Source organism: Monomorium pharaonis, chromosome 10 (assembly GCF_013373865.1).
Source record: "Monomorium pharaonis isolate MP-MQ-018 chromosome 10, ASM1337386v2, whole genome shotgun sequence".
In the NCBI taxonomy this organism is placed as follows: Eukaryota; Metazoa; Arthropoda; class Insecta; order Hymenoptera; family Formicidae; genus Monomorium; species Monomorium pharaonis.
Window position 1 is genome coordinate 3,274,009 of NC_050476.1, and position 17,997 is coordinate 3,292,005.

The following is a 17,997-nucleotide window of genomic DNA, read 5'->3' on the forward strand; positions in this document are numbered from 1 at the left end:
CTCCGCCGCAATTCGCTCTCTCGACCTTTCACATTTCTCTCTTTCTCTCTCTCTCTCTCTCTCTTCTTTCTCTCGTTTCTCATATTTTCCTCATTTTATTTTTCCCCGGAAGGAGAGCCGGCAGCCCGTGGCTGCTGTGCATTCGCGCCTCCTACTTTTCCGGCGCGGCGGTCCGCATGTATCAAAGGTACATAATAAATTGAATATTATATCCAGCGGCGCGAACGATAGGACAAGAGGGAAAGAGAGATAAGGAAAGACAGAGAAAGAGAGAGAGAGAGAGAGAGAGAGAGAGAGAGAGAGGCAGGGAGGGAGAGAGAGGGGGAGGGAGAGAGAGAGAGAGGTGGGAGGAGAGAGCCAGGAGAATCAGTGAGAAAGAAGAAAAGCGATACCGTATAGTCCTGCGGGCCTGCGCCATGCGAGTTGAGCGCGTCCCGTCACGACGAGCGTCCCGACGCCGCTCTCTCTCGACTCGCTCGACGGCGCGACCAGCTCGACGCAGTCAGTACACGCGTCCCGACGCCCGGGAATGCGTCCGTTGACGGAGGTGTAGTTTTGCCGCGCGAGTTTACGATCGTGCGGGTGACACTCCGTTGGAAAACGTGCAAAATTCGCGGGTCCACTCGAAGAAGGGAAAAAGAAAAGAGTGCGTGGACGAAAGAGTGAACAAAAAGGGATATACGCGCGTATATGGCGCGCCGTGTCATACTCCCGCCAGTATAATGCTACACTTTCTTCGCGAGGTAATATTCCTTGATAAAATTATTAAAATGTTTTTCTTCGTTAGAGTGTTGACAGAGTAAAGTTAGTTTACTGTTAAACATCCCTCGCTAAGCGTTTACATTCGAGAATCTGAATTCCTTCCCGGTATTGTCCCGGAGTGAATTTGACATGTAGATAACAGTCCATTGTCGACGAGCGCGAAGTGGTCTTTGTAATTTGGATAACGCGCTATGTGTATGACTGAGGGTAAAAGATGAGGGAGGGAAGAGATATGCCCGTGTCAGCTCGCCACGATGCAATTGCAGTTGCGTTCTTTTTGCGTGATAAGTTGCCCCGGCGCTGAACATGGCAGCAGCCGGGATCTCAAATAAAAATCGACGCGAGTACGCGTAAAACCGGCGCGCGATTCTCCGACGTTAACGTAAATGGTATTGTTAAAAGGACGTTTCGGAGCATTTTACGCGAGTAGTGAGTTATTGCGTTATAACTCATGTTATGCGTGGGTGGTGCAGCTTAGATACTCTCTTTTTCCTCCCCGTTCTATTATACGAGCCGCATACCGAACGTGTTTCTTGTACGATACAGATAAAAAGGAAAATACGTGTGCGCGAAGTAAAGATGCGTTTATACGATGAATTTTTGCGAGACAAAGTTTACGGGCCAATATATCATATATGTGGACTATTAATGACCTCGACAAATTAATACTTCGAAGACAAAGCTCGAGTATACGTCGTCGGTTTAAAATGCTTTTAATTAAACTTCATTTTTGTTTCTTCATAATCTTTAGAAGATTAATTTTTATAGGACTACATGTTTAAACATCCTGTTAACTACTCTCCAAATTAAAAATTGTGTTGTACTAAAATAACAGTATGAAATTAATTAATTTAAAAATAATTATAATAATTAAAATTTATTTCTCTCATATATGTAAATATGTGTGTGTGTGTGTGTATATATATGAGCGTAAAATCCATTAAAAAATTTTCGAAAAATTAACTTCCTACATTTTTTATTTAGAAAAGATCAGTTTTCGATGATGACATCGCGTATTGCACTGAAATACATCCATTATCGAACTCTTCGTATATGGACATTAAAAATGCATTCGTTCATATCTCCTCAGTCTTGCAAGGAAAAATACATGGCATATATCTAGATAAATCGAAACAAGCCGAGAGAAATATACATTTGGTAAAAGTAACATTAATCGTAAAAATATTAAAAATCGTTCCATCAAAATGAAATCTGTTAGCATTTTTTTTCTCGCTACAAAGAAAACATTAAAAATATAAACATTACTTATAAAATTACAATGAAAATTCTGGAAAGACTATTCAGAAAATTACTATTGTCAAGATAACATCTGCTGTAAGTATTATAGACACAAGTCTATATACACATTTATTCCATACCAAGGTTTCCTTTCAATAGTTTCCTCATGAGAAAGTAAATGTCGTAGCGACGTGATTATGCGTATTTGTCGTTGTAGAACGTTTAGAGCGATTCTATTCAAATAAAATGATGTTTGTGCACGATTTGCGTGATGTCCGAATTGATCCATTTCCTCACAATGCTAGCCACTCGTAAAGCAGACATATGTCCGCCTGCGTTATTATATGCTGGGATTATTCTTCACGTTTATGGAAGAGAGCCAGAGGAAGAAGGGAGAGGGGAGATTCGGAGCGACGCGAGAGCCGGAATAAATCATTCAGAGTGATATAACGTCGTCAGTATGAGGGATCGCGGATCGCGGAGATTCCCGGCGTGGGGCAGAATCAAATCTGTCCCATTAGAGGGGGAGGGAAAGGAGAAGCGGGATGTATTATCATAAGAAAAAAGATTATTGAGAACGCCGCCGAGATAAAGTCTCTCGGTAAATTGATCGGCCATCCGGGAGTTCCTTCGCAATATCGTTTTGGACGCGATTAACTCGGCTTGGATAATATTTTCGGCCGGCACCGATCAACTCGTCGATCCGGGAATTCGACGAGACGGGCTGGAGAGAGCTATTATTAGAGAACGACAGTTTAAGCCCACCGACTATACCAGTAAATTCTTTCGTCGTATATCACTTTTTATATTTTCTATTCGCGCGATAGGGATCAATGTCACTTCGGGTTAGCGTCTCCTGCGTGTTTCACGTGTACGTTGCTATTTTATCATATCTTATAACGATCGTAATATATTCTGCCAGTCTTGGTATTGATCGTGATACGAAACGATGATTTGTTCGTGTGAAAATATAAATTTTAAGTTGGGCAAAAACAAAAAATTAGGGTGAGCAAAAAATTAAAAATAATAAGCAAACATTCTCTAATATATATGTATATTCTATATATGAAAAAATATGTTGCAGCTGCCATTTCATTTTTAAAGAATTAATAGCGTATTGCAAATAATGAAATTTTATAGCTGAATTTTATCAGACAATTTTAGTAATCTATAAAGAAAATAAATTGAGATGGAATTCCATCTTAAATCACACTAAAACCTACAAGACATATTCAAATTTGTATATTGTATTGTAATTTTGTTGTATTGTATCGCTGTGAATATAGATGTGAATCGATATTTTTACTTTATCATAAATAGAAAAGGGACGTGATAAAAAAATAATGCATGTGTATATAATTTTGTAATACAAATATACGTAAGTTTTATATAGGAATTTTAAGAAAAGTCATTTCATTTCGTAACAAATTACATTTTTTATCTAAATAATTTTTATTTGTTTATAAAAATAACATGGTATCATGATATGTTTGTCTCTCTCTCTCTCTCTCTCTCTCTCTCTCTCTCTCTCTCTCTTCAGTTTTAATTATAGAATTTTTTTCTAGTGTGTTGAATAAAAGACTTAGAAGAAACGTATGTACCGCGCTTCTCGCTTGCGCTAATCCTTTTTTCGGAAAATCCTGAAATTCCCGCAGTGAAACGAGAACAGGAAACTTTCACAGTCATTATTCCACAGCGAGGAGTGAATTTACGTTCGCGGGAGGAAAATTTGGTCGCGTATAAATCTCCGTGGGTTCGTGTTTTTCGCTTAGCGTTTCTAGGATTTTAGCATTTTCCCGAACGCGGTTTCTATCGCGCGCTGTGTGTGTGCCGCACAGCAGGACCGATTGGTATTCCGGTTTAGCGGCAACATTTGCCTCTTCTTCCTGCGGCGATTGTTTGCGAGCAAACATCCGGGCGGCGGTAAACGCGCCTAAGAGAGTAGAATATGGAATTTTACTTGTACAGCGAGAGGCAAGATCGTCTTTATGGATGTTGATATTGCCAATTTCTCCGCGGCGCGGCGGGTGGTTCGCGATAATGGCGGAAATCAGATTTATAGGCGCGCGCTTTTACTTCGCGCCTTATAGAAAATTACCTTTGTAGTAGGTGGCGTCGGATATTACGATGTCGGAAATAAGCAAACGAGAGAAGGAGCGAGTGGATCGGGATTAAACGGCAGAAGCGATTCCGGTAATGCAGCGAGTAATGACGAGCTGGGATAATAAATTCAATAAAGGCGTATGGAGAATAATGCATCCGATCGAAGAGACACGAGGCATCCGGAGGCTGGATAGGAAAAATATTTTCAATAAGAAGAGCGGGGAAAAAGAGAGGGAGAGAGAGAGAGAGAGGAGAAAGAGCGAGAGTGAGACAGAGAGAAATCGAGCCGTGGAAATTACAGCAGCGGAAATGGAGCGAAAATTAAACTCCGTGGGCCGGATTAAAATATTTTCACGCGACGATAATTGAGGAATAAAAGATTTTCGCCGTGATCGAATAAATCAAGCGGCTCGTCGGGTCGCGCGCGGTCCCGGATTTCTCTCCGCCGTATCTTATCGAATCGAGATGCCGCAAAGATATATGTGCGATCCTCAGATGGAACGCGAAAGTACTCCGTCGGATTCATAAAATAAAAGGAAAGAATAAAAAGAGCAGATGCCTCCGACAAGGCTGGTACAAGACGCCTGAATTTATCGTGCAGGATCGATCGCGATCGATACGTCATGATTTTACTTTACGATGTGCCATCGTGGGGATTAAAGTCGAGTGCGCGACAAGGCGCGAGAGGGTGCAAGAGAGACCCGTCAGTCAGGTGGAAGTAAAATCTCGATCCGAAATATTTTTTTACGCGCGGATAACCGAACGCCGGAAGATTTTCGCCCGGCCGGGGAGCTAAACTCGAGCTCAACAGCTTGGCCCCGGGTTTTTCCCTTGGCTTCCATCAGATAAAATTGCAAGAGGAGAAGCTGCTTCTAAAGACCCGAGAGGTAAAAGAACCCCCGGGGAAGTACTAGTCGGGAAGTGAGGCCGAAATTAAGAGCCGGAGGAGGCGGTGGTGGTGGCGGTGGCGGCGACGCGCGGCGGTGACGATAGCGAAAATACATCGCGTTGTGATACTCGAATATGAGAACATTTTCGCGCGATACAAAAGTGACAAAAGTAATCAACGGGATATTATATCTCCGGGTATCTCTCCTCTTGACCTGAATCTCTCAAAAAATCACGACCACCGGTAAATCTTTCCCTTCGCCCCGGCCCGCAACGACCATCGATCACAAGTAAGCGTGATGGAACAAAGAGCTCATAATCTGACATCGGAGCGTGTCAGGAGGAGGAGAGAGGGGACGGTGACGTGACGACGAACGAGACAAAAAGAAAAGAGAAGACCCTCGCGAAAGAGCGAGGGCTAACGAGCAATGCGAGAGACAGGACCGAGAGGGGTTTTCATTTGGTCCTGTCGTAAATAAGAATGAGTAGTTACTCGGCGTATAAGCGCGGCGAGCAGGAACGCTAAATTCCGCCTCGTACGCGGACTGAAATCTCCGCCGCTAAACGGCCGAGATAGTTATTTACGAGATGGCGTAAAAGATAGTTGCCCCGCGTGTGTTTCCCCGAAGGGCGACGACCAAGGGCGGATCGCGTCCAAGCATCCAGGATGTATGACCCAAGTCCGGCAAAACACTTTGATGGTCGATTCTCCTCGTACATTACGTGGAATTGCCGTGAAACTTAGTGGCGTTTATACGCCGCTTGACAAATGTATCGATCGAGGAAGGAGACAAGAAGAAGCGCGCAAAACGACGAAAAAAAAAACCTCCCCAAAAGAGACACAAACGGGCGAAAGAGGGTACACGTGAACGAGAGGAAAGTTCTCGCAACACGTTAACCGGTTCGCTCACCGTCGCCTCCGGCGGTTTGGGGGTGGCTAGGGGTGGCCTCACTTCTGGAAAGCTTCGTTTTCTCGCGATAGGCACGGCCGATTAAGTGAGCCGTTTACCTTCCTTTATTTTAGTGTCTAGTTTTTAGTTTATACGTTGTATATTTTGTTATAAATCTTCACATTCTTTTAATCTCAACATTATTTCCATCGTTATTGTGATTTTATTTCTTTTATTCTATCGTTGTTATACGACACGATAAAACTAATATCGCGCATATTTTCATGATATATAACTCAATACACTCTTAAGAGATTTTTATCACAAAATATGAATAGAAAGATAAAATTTTATTATCTTAAATATACAAAGAATGAAATATGCATTGTCTATAAACTAATAAATAAATATGTATAAACTTAAAATTAATCTCTTAATATTAATCTTAATTTCTTTCCTGTTCATTTATCTCTATATACATTTTGCTTGAAATTCAGAGAATTACAGTTGTAATATATTATCAATTTGAGCGACATGTAGAAATAAAGACATAGAGAGATAGTATGAAATATAGTGAGATACACGAGGTGCACTGTATTCGTTTCAGTGAGATTTTCAAAACTGGGCTTTTTCAAGTATCATCATCAATAAAATGTTTTGCTTTTCCAAAATTGGCTTTTTGACGTATAAATCGATATAGCAGCGGAAAAATATTTTTCAGGCTTTGCGCGTGAAACGTGAAAATACGAAAGCCACTCTAGCATCACCAATAACTTCGGAAACATTTATGTATCCCTCAATAAAATAAACTGTAATAATTGTAATTAAGGTTCCAATGTTCCGGTAACATAATATATGTGTAATATAAACCTCTGTGTTTTAATAACATCTTTAAATAACCGCATTGTTTATTTTAATACATACATTCAAACATTTTGAAATAATTCGCAAACATTTTACGAGTACGCTATTATCATTCGGTTTTAATGTTGTATTTTCACGATTAATTAATTAATTAATTAATTAATTATTGCAGTATTTGAAGTATTAATCAAAATGTATCAAAATATCTTGCGTCATATACATTGCACTTTGCAACAATTGATCGTATCCGAAAGCAATAAACATCAAGAAATGTCCTCGTATTTCCTTAAGCAAAATCTAAGATATAGGAAAGGAAACTGAAAGAGAGAAAGGGAGACGAGACGCGAGTTGACGGTGAACGCGAGTTTGTTATTCTCGTTCAGCTTTTCTTTCGTTCTTTCAGAATGAGGGTAGCACGGCTATTACTGTGCTGCGTACTTCTCGAAGACTACAGCACCAATCTCGGCGGAACGGCAATTACCAGTGACGCTATGCGCCAAGACGGCTCCTCGTCCGCGACGAATCCGACGCTATCAGGTATATACCATACCCGTATATACTCATCTGCATATTGCCGCCTGGTTTTTCCTTCCTTCGCCCCTCCGCGTCATGCAGAGGAGAGATCGCGCAGACGGAAATTCTCGTCGGCGTTAATGGCACGTGCCGTGGAATTCGAGCGAGCAAATATCCCGTATTACCGTCGGAAAAATAAAAGACACTCGTCGCTTCAAGTATCTTTTACTCTCGGCCCCCTCCAATAAACATTGGTAAATGTTCGGAGGGTCTCACCCTCGGATAGCCTTCGACTTAACATACAGCAGGCTTCGCGCACAAATTATTATCTATATTAGATTGTGTCCTGCATAAATTTGCAGTTTGTATTCGACGCGAAAACAAATTATCTTTCGTTACTTGGTATAATATGCTAACTGAAATTAATTTGCAATGTAAAAATGGAAGCAAATAAAACGTCATCATTATTTCGTTCGTATATAGATCATTAAACTTAAAAACGAAATTTATTTTATTTATATTTAATAAATATTTTAATATTTATTATATCAATATTTATATTCGTTCACACAAGTTATTTTGTAAAAACAAATGCCTACCACATTATTTGATTAATGAAATTTTCGATAACAGATAAAAAATAGGATTTTTTTAAACATTAAATATTAATCTAATTTTAATTTTAATTTCCCTGCGGTCGGTATTAAAATTTAATTCATAAGTATAATAAGATAAATTATTATAATCATTTTAAAAAAGTATGCCAAATCCGTAAGAGATATATAAAAAGAAAGAGAGAATTTCCTGAACATTTAGCTTAAACGCGCGAACCCTAATTCCATTTCTTTAGCATCATCAGTTCGGTCACGGAAGCCATATCTTTTCGAGAGTGCGTCAGTGTGGTTTTTCAATTATTTGATAAGATCGCGTGTTTCTCTCGAGTCGATAATCGAGGTATTTGACCGGCAATAAAAGGAATCACTTTACGTTGCGTGTCGACTCGTAAATAAACGTTATAACGTCACATGTTTTCCACGCAAGACGGTGTGTGTACTCCGCGACGTCTGTGAAGGGTTTCCCCGCGGTGCATATAAAGCTTTGTGAAAAATCTGAATAATGCATTGTGAAATATTATCTATACGTGGTAGATTTATACGGTGTTGCGCCGGCGATACGTTGTCTGCCTTTATCATAAAGCTCGATAATGTTTAGCGAAGAAAAGGAGAAAAATTTCCGCAAGCAAAACTCGATCCTACACGAAAGCTTGGCTTAAACAACTTAAAACAGCTTTTTAGATAAACAGGAAATCCATTGAGAGCAATATAATCTTTATCATGACATACAGTTACCAGAAACGTTACTAAATAGAGAGAGAGAAAGAGAGAGAGAGAGAGAGAGAGAGAGAGAGAGAGAGAGAGTTTATTAAATAAAATTTTTTTGAGAGTTTAGTAATATTTTATGCAAATATTAGTAATCAGAGGGAAATTATTTTCACATATTACTATAAATAAAATGTAAAATGTTGCAGTCACATGTTTCTTGTATTTGCACACAACTGGACATAATCAGCTTTTCACAAATTCTCTAAAGGACTCATTTCACTGTCATTTCACTTTTAAACGTGCATCGATTTTCCAAATAATTTCTGAAAATCGCAATTAACAATGCAAACTCAAATACTTTAATTTTAATAGGAAAACACATATCGTGATCTATTAAAATCCATGAAATATTTGAAAGAGTATAACGGCGCGGTGTACGTAGGCGTGAGTTTACAGAGTAAACTCGATGCATACAGATTTTATTCGCACGTTTATTTTTGTGGATTGTTCAGAAATCGCGGCTTTCAAACTCGTTGAATCACCTTCATCATTTTTTCCCTCTTTCGCGGTTTCTGCAACCGGGAGCGCATTACTGCTGCCACGGTATTTTATAAAGCTAATCGTCAGTGCATTCAGAGATATGCGGTGAGAAAATCTACGCATGTCAAAGTAAGAGTACATAAAATTTGTGTTTATTTTAATCGTCAATAAAAATAACAGAGGCACGTGTACGTGTACATGTATGAATCCACATATATACAGCAGCATATTTTTATTTTTCAAATAAAAAAAATATTATTATTATGATACTGTAAAACCAATATTATAATTAGTACATTATATAAAATTATCCATTATATTTTCAATAGTTTGCAAGTACGTTTAATATACTCGTATTTCTTGAAAGTAGTTTTGTCAAGAAAATTTGCGCGTATCTTATAAATTGGTAGCGTAAAAGTGCAAAATCGCTCATAACATAAAAAGTAAAGAAAAGAAAAATATATGGAACTTTATTAGAGTGGCCACGAGAGGAAAGACGTAAACGAGAGCAAGAGAAGAATGGAGCCGCGGAGAACGTCCTGGTTTGGCGGGGGATTGTCGACGACGACGACGTCGTCGTCGTCGTCGTCGTTGCGTCCGAAGTTGAAGTGGTTCTAGTCCAGCCTGGCATTGCAACCGGGTCCATGCCGGTTAGTTCGCCAAGTTTTTCCTTTGAGGATGAAAGATATTAATTAAACTGTCACAGACACGGTAGCATGCGCGCGCGCACGAGGAACCCCTGCCCAACTTTATTTCGCCACTTACAAGTTTACCACTTAGGCGCCAGTGTACGCGAACGGGCGGGTGGGCGGGCGGGCCACTGCAAGTCATCATCCCTTTACGAATCTAACGCGCGATATTTATGCGCACGATAGAGAACAGACGCAATCACGAACCGGCACGCGAAAACGTGACGTATGCATGCAGAAGGATTGGCCAATTATGCGTCAACAAGCATGGCCTGAGGCTTGATGCACGCCAGACAAGTCGTTTATACGTTCTCCTTTTTTTCTCTTTTTCCCTTCTTATCTACTTTTTATGTATATTTTATACATCCGCTTCCGACAAGCGTGTTTCAATTATAACTATGTGCAATACATGATGTGCAAATTTGTAAAATTGCAAACGTAAAATTAAACTCTGAAAAAAAAAGAAGCCGTCACTTTTTAGTAAACCTATGTATTAATGACTTTCCTCTACCTTTTTATGGATTTCGGTTAGAGGTTCTTTCTTAAAGAACCGGTCGCATAATAAATGGTTCGTGGTTCTTCTATCTGCCGTTTCCTTTATTTAACTTCACTTACTTATCCAACATCTTCAGACAACTGACAGCGGTTCCGGTTAACATTTCAATAGCTGATAACCGATAGGTGAAACTAGAACACTTTGTAAAAAGATGAGAACAAAATGCGCACTAAAGCGAAATTTGCTAAGAACCTTGATCCTTTGATCTTGTACAGAACAAGTGAAGAGTTTTAAAAATATCTGCAAATGAGATTTGCCAATAGATCTATCAATGGTTCAATAGTTCACATGTAAATGTAACAAATTATTTTTCAAAGTCTAAAATTAGTACAAAAATTGAGCTTGGTATAAATAAAGTATAATTAACCATTCAAGATTTGTTTGCTATACTATTAAATGTTCCGTGAAAAAAACTTACTTTGACTTTGTCTTTATGTTACAAAGATATGTGTTTGCATCTTCAAAACATATTCTTTTTTAATTCCATTCTTAATATAGCAAATCATAAATTTTTTCAAAATTAATCGATTTGTTAAAAATAACTTGCTTCAAAATATGCGCCGCGACGGTCTATAAGATGAAGCGGTAGAAACAGTCAATACACCGGATGTGTTGATTTCGTTCGTGCAATGATTAAGAGATGATGCAATGCAAATTGCATAGCGTTGCTATCATTCGCTTCGGATAGTGTAATGATCTTATCTATCAAATGCCACGGTATGCGCGTGATGTCAGATTCTCGTGTGTAATATACTCGTACGTGTCTATCTGCGTAATACGTGACGTCGCAATACGTCTGCCTATTCGCGCTGTGATACGTCATACCAGATAGTTCATAATACGGATACATTGTGGACAAGCAGAAACGAAGCTTTGCTTTAAGAGCTTTGCTTCGGCTGCTTTAATTCACCGGTATATGAATAAATACATTTTACGTAAAACCTTAAAATAGTGATAAATAGAAAATTCTAAAGTCAAAAGTTTGGAAAAAATATACATCTATGACAAAAATTATGACAAAAATTATAAAATTAAACTGAAAAAAGATGTAAAAAAAAACAAATGTAAAAAAACAAATTAATCAATTATTAATGCCTCGACGATTCAATGATTATGCAAAGTACCTACAAAGATTGTTTTATATTAAACATAAAATAATAAATAGCATCTTCAAATTGTGATTTTAAAAAATAGATATTTGTCAACTATATGACAAATATATAATAACAATACGATTGCAAGCAACAACTTGGCGAGGACTCATAAATACGGATTCTATAATTAATCGTACTTTTACCCAGGGATTCAAAATAATCCACGATTATCCCAGGCGATTAAAATATTAAACCTGATCGGCTTTGCATTCAGAGTAAATAGTAAATAGTAATCGCGCGGTAAAATTCCAAAAAATATTACTTTGATCAGAAGTGTGGTTAAGACGCAAGATTAAAGTTTCGCATTTAGCGTCACAGGTGCGACGCGGACACCATTCTCCGATACTATTCCGCAGGGAAACCCTTTAGACGTTAACGTATACAATATAATACGGTATACGTGCATATATATATATATATATATATATATATATATGCATGTATTTATGTGTGTGTGTATATGTGTGTACGTACGTACGTAAGTATGTACGTATGTCCAGGGTATAGCGGGCAAAACGTGTTTCGTTACTGTAGTTAACTGCGTTTACACAACATATCCTACGGCGTCGACCATCTCGAGGCCGCGCAGCCGTTCACATCTGAGCACTACTGTTAACGGCGAGGAAGCTTCCGACGTAATGTGTAACGTTAAGGACGTTGGGCCATGTATAGAACCAATTACATTTGCGATTATATAGGTATACATCAGCGCCGAGACATTTGCAATTGCGAACTATACAGGAACTCGTACGTCTTCTCTCCAGTATTCAATTGTCGTGAATAAATTCAAAATCGAGTGAACCGGAAATTTGCCATCTCCAAGATCTCTCTCTGAAGATTATCGATTTTCAGCTATTAAAATTTAAATTAGCAATTACAAAGCATCCTTTTCGAAGTGCGCACATGGAAAGAACAGTTTTGCAGAAGTCCCTTAGAAATTTCCTAAATTGTATAAATACATATCTAATATATTAAAATAATTTCATTAGATCATCAAAATAATTACGTAGAACGCTCGGCTTAATTGCTAGAATATTAACATTTTATATAGCATTGCCTAAGTATCCTACCTAATTATTTTGATAGTCCAACAACATTATTTTCAGACCTGTATCTAGTTAAATTTTTAGATACTTGGACACAAAATCGTTCCTTTGTGTGATAAAATTTCTTTTCGTTACTGACTGAAGGGTAAACGAAATAAAACTTAATAAGCGCGATTTAACGAAAGAAGTTTTTAGCTTGAGCAGTCTGATTTATAAACGAAACTTTTCATAAGGTTTTATTTTGCGCTGCTGGAAGGGGCATGTTTAGATGTAGCGCTAATTAGCGCGCTAATTAGAAAGCCGTTACAGTGCAAAATACACGCGAGCCCTTATCGTATCATTTATGATTAAAAAAATAAACGCTCAAGATTTACGACGACGCTTAGCAACGTCTAAACTGAAAGAGTTTAAATTACGCGGAGAAAAAAACAAGATTTGTTATTTGCGCATCCGCATTTCACTTTTCGAGGGAGTCGGGAGGAATTCTCGAAAGTTAACGCCGGGTAATCCGGAAATTATCGATGACACTGAAACAATCGCTCCTCGTAGTTTGACTTCCGCAAGTCCATACCACCAGGGAAAGTGCGTAACTCCCGAGACACTCTGTATCACACCCGGTAACACGACCCGGCGCCGCGCACGTGTTTGCACGGTACGCGCTTAATATTAATATGTGCTACACCTTATACTCCCGAATGAGGAATAGTTTCCAAGCATAGTTTCTCGCTCGCGCTCACGTACTAGTAGTAATCTTCTTACACGTTAAGGACGCGCTCCGGTATACGTGCACGGGCTGGTATTAAGGGTACGGAGGAGCGTGAGGTGAATTGCGAGTGCGTAATAATATACGCGTTCACGTATACCTGCGTGCGCGTGTACAGACACGCAATGTACGCCTCACGTTGCACGTGCATCCACATTGTCCGAGACGCGGAGTTATAAATACAATTTTGGCGCACTTTACCGCGGCGCGGTTCCCGCTTATAGTCGGACGATAAAAAATGTTGGCAAATACGCTCGCATTTTTACACAGCTTTGTGTCTTCTCCCTCTCTCTCTCTCTTTCTGTACGAAATTCCCGCGCGCACTTCGCCGGGCACGACTGTCTTCCCGCGTGCAAAAATATCGCGTCTATTAATGTTGAAATATTTAATTTCCCGCCGCGCACATACACACGTGGACAGGTAGACGGTAGCCGCATTCTGTGTTGGTGTTTATTGCAACAAGTAGAAACGCACGGCCGTCTTTTTCGTAGAGGGCCATTTCAAATTCGCGTCCACGCTCCACGGTAATGGATCCTTTGTTGATGAAAATGCCGGTACGCGCTAATAATTTTTGCGCTCCGCGCCAGAGTGAAATGAAGCGGCTTACGCGAATTATGTTCTAACGATGCCGGCACATAATGTGCAACGCCCGCGTAACACAATACTGTCGTGCAGTTAATCTCAGGCAGTTTACGAAGTAAACTCCTAAACTAGTAATAGTACATATGTATAGCGAGCCCTTGGTTTTCAGTTAATTTCAAGTAGGAGTAGAATTTACTTAAGCGGAAATTTTGATTATGCCATAGGGTGGAATATTATTATGCATGGAGGGTAAAGGAAACGAGTGATATGAAAAATAGGTGAGCAACCCTAGGCCTGCGCGAGCACAAGGCGTCGGGACAGGGTGTTTATATTAATTTTCTTTATCGAGCGCGCGCCGTTTGCCTCTCGCCGGAATAATGGATTCGGTTACGTCACCACGGCATCGCTCAATGTCGATCGCGTTTCCGCGCGAGAAACGAGAAAGAAAAGCCATCGAAACGGCCGTTCGAGGCGCTCGATCGAGCGCGCTGAACGCTTGTAAATTTCTCGTTGACTCCGGTAAACTTTTCACCGCCGCGCGCCGCCGCCGTCTCAGGACGGTACACATTTCCGTGCCGTATTAACCGATCGACCGAGCGAGGCAACGCGACGTGCATTGTGTAACGCGATCGTGTGCATCGACTTGCATACGATCGTATCGGTGTGTATCGGTATGCGTGTAATGCTAAGGTACGGACGTATATATACATGGCGCTCCAACAGGCGGGAAACCTCCGTGTTCCGCATGTGCGATCTTACTAATTTCCGGGATCGGAGCCATGAGAGGGCTGGACTGAAAATGAGAATCATGGCGAGCAAGCAAGGAAAGAACGAGAGATCGAGAGAGAAAGAGAAAGAGAGAGAGAGAGAGAGAGAGAGGAATGACGAGGATAGCATGGGCGTGAATTCGATTAATTAAACTTCGAATTCGCGCCGCTTCGCGGAAATGGAATTATCGCGGCGTAGTCGACGGCGGCGGCAGCGGCAAGCAAATGCATTGGTTTGGGGACAGCGAGCCGCCGACACCACCATCACCACCACCACCGCTACCAGAAGGGCGGTTACGTCTGCAACGGGGGTGCAACGGCGGTATTTGGAGGTCGAACGGTGTAACAGCTTGTGCCGGTGGAAAGGGCGTGGAAGGATGTGGGATAGCAAACTAACGCGAGAGCCGACGATATATATTTGCGGCCCGGAGCGGCGCGGCGCGATGGAGAAAAGTTTCGGCAGGGATTCGAGCCGTGAGAATTTAAAATCCCGCGAATCTGGCTAAGACCGACGGACTTTTCCTCTCCTCCCCCTCCCCCCCCCCCCCCTCCCAATCCTGCCCTTCTTCTCGACTTCGAGTGGCGTTTCAATAATCCGCTTTGGTATCGCGCCGCTTAGCCTTCGCCGAGGCGAAGAAGAGCCGAGCAGGCGTCTATTAGGTTCTCAAGTCGAATTCTCTCTCTCTCTCTCTCGGCCGTTGATCGATTGCCGACATCCGCCGTGAGTTGTGAGAAATACCGATTTCTCGCGCCCGTTACACGTGTATACCAAATTCACTTGGAAAATTGCCCGCATCACGTCTGCGATCGCTCGCGATGTTCGAGAGTAGGAAAGCTGTACGCTCCGGTTATAAAATGCATAAAACTTGAAACAAGATACGGGCAAGAAAAATAAGTTTCCTCGTTGTGATTCTTCGCTCGATGCCAGAACTTTGATTACAATTTAATTTAAGTCTATTTAATTTAAACAAACATGTTATTATCTCCAAGCCCGATTATGGTTTTTTCGATATATTATTTATTTTCCAGATGTAAAAATTAATCTTGTAATAATTAGATTATCCAGTTATGCATTATTAATATTTGTAATTAATATAATTTTTAATATCGATAATTAAGCGTTAAGCGTAAAAAAGTAAGCGAGGCGAGATTATGACTGACTAATAAAGTTGAAGAAACTTATAAAACTCTCAACTTTCAGAGTGATGGTTCGATAATCCGCTTATGTCATCGCTTTAGTGAAAAAAAATCTCATGAAGAGTCTGCATCTTTATTGGTACGTTAAAATAAAACTTCAATGAGGATGGAGAAATATTTTTCGCGAGAAGTACTTGTCATATAGACAAATCTCATTTCATGTTAATCTCGTTTTAAAATATTTTCTTCAAAATGTTAAAGAAAGTTCTGCAAAAGGACAAAAAACTATAAGCAGAAAAACAAAATTAAGTATCACAATATAAAATAGGAAACCTAAAATTAAATCAGAATTGATTAAGTTAATTTCAAATACAAGTAAAACATATTTCGCGTATATAAAAAGTTATCGGATGACAGGACGATGGATGTTTTTAAAAAGATATGTTTCATTTATTTTTACAACGCTCGTTACAAGCGAAATGAAAACTTCCAAAAGAACGACAAATAGGAAGTTGTGAGATGGAGTTTGACAGATTTATATCATCTAATCCGTCGCAAGGTACTGTGAATGCGATAAAAAAAAAGCGACGTAGGAGAAAAGGAAGCATATGTCACGGGTTGTACCTCTTTTCCCCCTTCGTGGCGTAGACAGCGCTGATGATAAAAATCCTTTTGCAGCCGCATAATATCATAATAACTATGTAAATCAGACCGCCGTAGCAACCCACAAACAGAGAATCGGATATTCGTATGCTAAGCCTCAACCTGTTCCGCGCACCGTAGCCGCCATTTCGCTTTGACATACACTATATATCAGCTGTTACCCCGACAACGAGCTGGGCTCTCGTAAAAAAGCATTATTTAACTATCTACTCTTTTAGTATTAACGGTTGCTAGCTATGGTGACATCAAACAAATCCTCTCTTGCAAAAACGCCGAAGCGTACAAGAAGTGCGTGTGAAGAGGTAATGCGAAAATGCGCCGCGTATCGTGTGTCGAAAAATCGCTTAACTATAATAAAAATTCCAACTGTCAAACAAATTGCACTGTAATTTAAAAGATTTCATTACAATACGAAATTGTGCGCGCGTGCCAAGCATCTCCAGAATAACTTCTGTTAGTAAATGACTCTATCGGATTACAAAGGCGAGTTAAACATTTATCGGTCTTTACGACGAGTTCAAGAAAAGTTTAAAAAGCGACTCTGCCAGGATCATATTTACATTGAGAGAAGTTCGAGATAAGTACAGAGGCAGAGCTTGCGCGCGAATACGAGTTTTAAGAAAACTTAAAACAAGACGTGCGCAAAAGATATCTGGCAAAATATTTAAAAAAGGAACAAATATTTAGATCTGCGGAATATTTAGTATTATATTCTACAAAAAAAAACATAATAACATTATTTTCATTAGGTAGTTTACCAAAGAAAATATAAAAAATAAGAAATGTACACAATTTTTCTATATCGCACGTTTTTTTCTGAGTTACTTATGTTATATAAAAATAATTTTGTATATTATATTTATATTCCAAACAATTTTTTCTCCGAAATGTTCAAAGTTTTTTATTTTTAATTCTGTTTTTCTAAAAATTTTATCATACACGCTAATGTCATATTATTTTTATTCTTTTACTCCGTAATTATACTTGTTTTTCATAAACTTCGTTAATAATAAATCCGCGGATGCACGGCTATGAAAAAAAATTTTATTCGCAATGAAGGTTGAAGGTTTTCCGATCGTACCTACACGATGAAAAATGTTTAAAAGGCGATTATACGTCTCTCGAGACGACCATAGTCCATAGACATAACGTTTTGACAACAAGCCAAGCGTCACAACGGATTTAATGAGCAGTCGTAAACGCGTTACAACCGGTCGACAACACGCGGTTGAATGAGATTTTAAACGCAAGCGGATAGTGCTTTTCTTCTACAAAGTCGAGAAGCAAAATTTATTAAACAGAAAGCTTTAATTATCCTTTGTATATCAATCGCAATATTGTACGTCGTACGTTGACATTATTGTGCTTTCATGTAAAAACTTCGCGTTGTAAACTAGCAATTACATCGATTATTACGTAATATGAACTCTTCATTGCATTTCATTATATTCATATTTCATTGGTTGTATAATTAGCATAATATAAAGCGATACAATGTAACAGAATTGTGATGTAATTA

General features: G+C 39.5%; 1 protein-coding gene and 1 long non-coding RNA gene across 3 annotated transcripts in view; one reads left to right on the plus strand and one right to left on the minus strand.

Annotated features, from left to right (window-relative positions):
• Window positions 1–441: 441 nt before the first annotated feature.
• Window positions 442–17,997, plus strand: part of LOC105837232 (lachesin) — a 50,513-nt gene continuing 32,957 nt past the window's right edge. The window contains exons 1-2 of one of the 2 annotated variants that reach the window (XM_036292693.1): window positions 442–743; window positions 7,150–7,283. In XM_036292693.1, the coding sequence (XP_036148586.1) occupies window positions 7,151–7,283 (133 nt within the window). In that variant the 5' untranslated portion in view covers window positions 442–743; window position 7,150. The remainder of the gene's footprint in view (window positions 744–7,149; window positions 7,284–17,997) is intronic. The other variant, XM_036292694.1, reaches the window with a different exon arrangement.
• Window positions 10,126–11,389, minus strand: LOC118647574. Its single transcript, XR_004964766.1, has 2 exons — window positions 10,322–11,389; window positions 10,126–10,261 (listed from the first exon to the last, which is right to left on the minus strand). It is a non-coding gene; the product is annotated as an uncharacterized LOC118647574 (long non-coding RNA).